The 4,948-nt window shown below is 37.2% G+C and overlaps 1 protein-coding gene across 1 annotated transcript; it reads right to left on the bottom strand.

Annotated features, from left to right (window-relative positions):
- Nucleotides 1–1,614: 1,614 nt before the first annotated feature.
- LOC134481616 (oocyte zinc finger protein XlCOF6-like) lies at nucleotides 1,615–4,553 on the bottom strand. Its single transcript, XM_063272777.1, is given in 3 exon segments — nucleotides 1,615–1,652; nucleotides 2,153–4,014; nucleotides 4,507–4,553. Coding segments are annotated over 3 exon segments (1,947 nt in total).
- Nucleotides 4,554–4,948: the final 395 nt, after the last annotated feature.

The following is a 4,948-nucleotide window of genomic DNA, read 5'->3' as shown; positions in this document are numbered from 1 at the left end:
GGATGTGGAGAAAGAGGAACACTCCTCCATTGTTGGTGGGATTGCAGACTGGTACAACCATTCTGGAAATCAGTCTGGAGGTTCCTCAGAAAATTGGACATTGAACTGCCTGAGGATCCAGGTATACCTCTCTTGGGCATATACCCAAAAGATGCCCCAACATATAAAAAAGACACGTGCTCCACTATGTTCATCGCAACCTTATTTATAATAGCCAGAAGCTGAAAAGAACCCAGATGCCCTTCAACAGAGGAATGGATACAGAAAATGTGGTACATCTACCCAATGGAATATTACTCAGCTATCAAAAACAACAGCTTTATGAAATTCGTAGGCAAATGGTTGGAACTGAAAAATATCATCCTGAGTGAGCTAACCCAAACACAGAAAGACATACATGGTATGCACTGACTGATAAGTGGCTATTAGCCTAAATGCTTGAATTACCCTAGATTCCTAGAACAAATGAAACTCAAGACGGATGATCAAAATGTGAATGCTTCACTCCTTCTCTAAAAGGGGAACAAGAATTCCCTTGGCAGGGAAGAGAGAGGCAAACATTAAAACAGAGACTGAAGGAACACCCATTCAGAGTCTGCCCCACATGTGGCCCATACATACACAGCCACCCAATTAGACAAGATGGATGAAGCAAAGAAGTGCAGACCGACAGGAGCTGGATGCAGATCTCTCCTGAGAGACACAGCCAGAATACAGCAAATACAGAGGCGAATGCCAGCAGCAAACCACTGAACTGAGAATAGGACCCCCGTTGAAGGAATCAGAGAAAGAACTGGAAGAGCTTGAAGGGGCTCGAGACCCCAAAAGTACAACAATGCCAAGCAACCAGAGCTTCCAGGGACTAAGCCACTACCTAAAGACTATGCATGGACTGACCCTGGACTGTGAACTCATAGGTAGCAATGAATATCCTAGTAAGAGCACCAGTGGAAAGGGAAGCCCTGGGTCCTGCTAAGACTGAACCCCCAGTGAACTAGACTTTTGGGGGGAGGGCGGCAATGGGGGGAGGGTTGGGAGGGGAACACCCATAACGAAGGGGAGGGGGAGGGGGATGTTTGCCCGGAAACCAAAGAATTATTATTATTACATAAATTAAAAAAAATAAGATAAAAAAGAATAGTTATTATTTTAGCTTAAATGCTTACATTTTAAAATATTGGTTAATAAGTTTGAAAATGAAATTTATATCATTAATAATCAGTGGTGTCAGATTAATTTTAGGTGAAATTTTTCATGGCTTATATGTAATATAACTACTTATGATGAATAATAGAGTCGCTTTTGAGTAAAATATTTCCAACTAAATCAAGCACATGGCTACCCTGTGGGGATTCACTGATAATGACTTTGGTTTCAACATTGTTTAAATTCTTATAACTATATTTCTCTTTTTGAATTAATGTTTCTTGATAAATACACATAAAGCAATTAGCCTATCAAGTTGGTCTGGTGCATGGATCTATTTGATTCAAGGTTCGAACGTGTACTAAATGATTTGCTATATTGTTTACCATTGTAAAGCTCTCTCCAGTTTGAATTCTGTGCTGTGTTTGAAGATATTATTTTTGTGAAGACATATCCACCTCCTTTACGTTAGTAATATTCGTCACCTGAATGGATTCTGTGGTGACCTTGAAGAGATGAGGACTAGGAAAAGAGTTTCTCACCTTCATTACATTCATAAGACTGCTTTTCAGGTTGGAATTTTAATGAACTTGGAGAGTTGAAGAACAGATAAAAGACATGCAAACTTTTTTCATTCATGGAGATTACCTTTTCTATGGATTTTGTAGTGAACTTGGAGATGTCATGACTGATTAAACACTATTCTACATTAATTATATTTGTAATCTTTGTCTCAAGTATGTATTCTGTGGTGAACTTAAGATATTAAGACTGTGTATAAGATTTGCAACATTCAATAAAATTTTAAAATTTATCTCCAGTATGGATTCTGTGGTAAACTGAAGATTTGAGGAATCTGTAGATGATTTCCAAAACTTACTAAATTTTTAAGGTTTGTTTTCAGTTTGGACTCTATAGTGAACTTTAAGATGAAAGGAAAGAATAAAGAATATCCCACATCCATTTCATTTGTAAGGCTAATCTAGAATATGTGATCTGTTATGGCATTTAAGACTTGAGGACTGTGTGAAAGACTTCCCACATTCATTACATTTGTAAGGTTTGTCTCTAATATTTGAACTCTGGTGACTTTTAAGATTTGAGAACTCTGTGAAAGATTTCCCACACTCGGCACATTTGTAAGGTTTGTCTCCATTATGGATTCTGTAGTGACATTTAAGACTTGAGGACTGTATGAAAGATTTCCCACACTCAGTACATTTGTAAGGTTTGTCTCCAGTATGGATTCTGTGGTGACGTTTAAGTTTTGAGGACTGTGGGAAAGATTTCCCTCAGTCAGTACATTTGTAAGGTTTGTCTCCAGTATGGATTCTGTAGTGATATTTCAGGGTTGAGAACTGTGTGAAAGATTTCCCACACTCAGTACATTTGTAAGGTTTGTCTCCAGTATGTGATCTCCGGTGAATTTTAAGACTTGAGGACTGTATGAAAGATTTCCCACATTCATTACATTTGTAAGGTTTGTCTCCAGTATGGATTCTGTAGTGACATTTCAGGATTGAGAACCATGTGAAAGATTTCCCGCAGTCAGTACATTTGTAAGGTTTGTCTCCAGTATGGATTCTGTGGTGAAGTTTAAGTTTTGAGAACTTTGTGAAAGATTTCCCACATTCAGTACATTTGTAAGATTTGTCTCTGTTATGAATTCTGTAGTGATATTTCAGGGTTGAGAACTGTGTGAAAGATTTCCCACACTCAGTACATTTGTAAGGTTTGTCTCCAGTATGTGATCTCTGGTGAATTTTAAGACTTGAGGACTGTATGAAAGATTTCCCGCATTCATTACATTTGTAAGGTTTGTCTCCAGTATGGATTCTGTGGTGACGTTTAAGTTTTGAGGACTGTGTGAAAGATTTCCCGCAGTCAGTACATTTGTAAGGTTTGTCTCCAGTATGGATTCTGTAGTGACATTTAAGATTTGAGGAGCATGTGAAAGATTTCCCACATTCAGTACATTTGTAAGGTTCGTCTCCAGTATGTGATCTCTGGTGAATTTTAAGACTTGAGGACTGTATGAAAGATTTCCCGCATTCATTACATTTGTAAGGTTTGTCTCCAGTATGGATTTTGTAGTGACATTTCAGGATTGAGAACTGTGTGAAACATTTCCCACAGTCAGTACATTTGTAAGGTTTGTTCCCAGTATGGATTTTGTGGTGAAGTTCAAGTTTTGAGGACTGTGTGAAAGATTTCCCGCAGTCAGTACATTTGTAGGGTTTGTCTCCAGTATGTGATTTCTGGTGAATTTTAAGACTTGAGGACTGTATGAAAGATTTCCCACAGTCAGTACATTTGTAAGGTTTGTCTTCACTATGGACTCTATTGTGAACTATAAGATGTGAGGAGTGTGTAAAAGACTTGCTACTTTCATTATATTTGTAAAGTTTCTCTCCAGTATGACCTCTGCAGTGAACATGAAGATATGAGGAATTTATAAAGGATTTTCCACATTCATTACATTTGTAGAGTTTATCTCTTGTATGGATTCTGTGATGAACTTTTAGTCTTGAGAATCGTATAAAGGATTTTCTACATTGGTTATAGTTGTAAGATTCATCTCTAGTATGAATTCCATGGTGAACATGAAGATTTGACGAGCCTGTAAATGATTTCCCCCATTCATTAGACTTGTAAGGTTTGTCTCTGGTTTGGATTCTGTCCTGAGTTTTAAGTCTTGAGAACAGCATAAAGTGTTTCACACATTCATTATATTTGTAAGTTGTTCCTTGAGTAGAAATTCTGAAGTGAGTCTTAGGATCTGAGCACTGAGTTCTCTCAAGGCGAGTATCTAGAGTTTCCTGATCTGTTTCAGGAGTGAAACAGATGTGTTTTGCAAGCAGATCATTTCTATAATAAGATATTTCACAGTCTTCACTTCCAGGTCTGGATTCCCAGAATTTCTCTCTATGTAGAGCTTAAAGGCTATTACATGTATATCTTTGTGTTATTATCTTCTGAAAATAGTCCTGTGTAAATATCTTTGGGAATAGCTTCTTAGAATGATCACAATTCAGAGCTGAAATTAATGAGAAAATGTCATTATATGACACTTGGCAATTGGTTGAAAATAATATATATATGCATAATTCATGAAATAGTAGCAATCTGAGGATCATGGCAAAAACATACAACACTGCACTATACCAATTTTTCTTCCAAAGACATAATTGTCATAAATATGTATTAAGAGATACTCATGAAATCCATAATATATATATACATATATATATATATATGATTTTCATCAGTAATAACATGATGGTAAATACATCAGCAAGGATTATTTTATTCATGTTTTATTTTTAATTTTTAACCTTTTCTATAGTACGCAATTTATACCTTTCCAGGACCACACTCTTACTCTTGCACATTACATACTCACTCATACTGCCAATAACAAGAAAATATCTGGATCCCCAACACCCAACTGCAGAAGACCACCCATTTGTTGAGGCCTCAATTTTCTTGAGGGTTAGATGTATCTTCTCTAACTAAGTATAGACCCTGAAGTTCTCTGCTGTATATGTGTTAGTAGACTCACTTCAATTGGGGAAGGATGGCTGATTCAGGGAGAGATCTACCGGGACCAGGTCAGTTGAGACTGCTAGTCTTTCTGTAGGGTTGCCATGATCCTCCATTTCTTTGAGGTTTTAACTTATTCATCAACAGGGTCATCAGCTTTTGTGCATTGGTTGGGTGTAAATACCTGCATCTGACACTTTCAGCTTTTTGTTGTGTCTTTCAGGGGCAGTCATGAATGACCCCTGTTTCTAAGCAAACC

Source organism: Rattus norvegicus, chromosome 13 (genome assembly GCF_036323735.1).
Source record: "Rattus norvegicus strain BN/NHsdMcwi chromosome 13, GRCr8, whole genome shotgun sequence".
Lineage (NCBI taxonomy): Eukaryota > Metazoa > Chordata > Mammalia > Rodentia > Muridae > Rattus > Rattus norvegicus.
The sequence above is the reverse complement of the archived record's forward strand: the minus strand, read 5'-3'. Positions and strand labels throughout refer to the sequence as shown.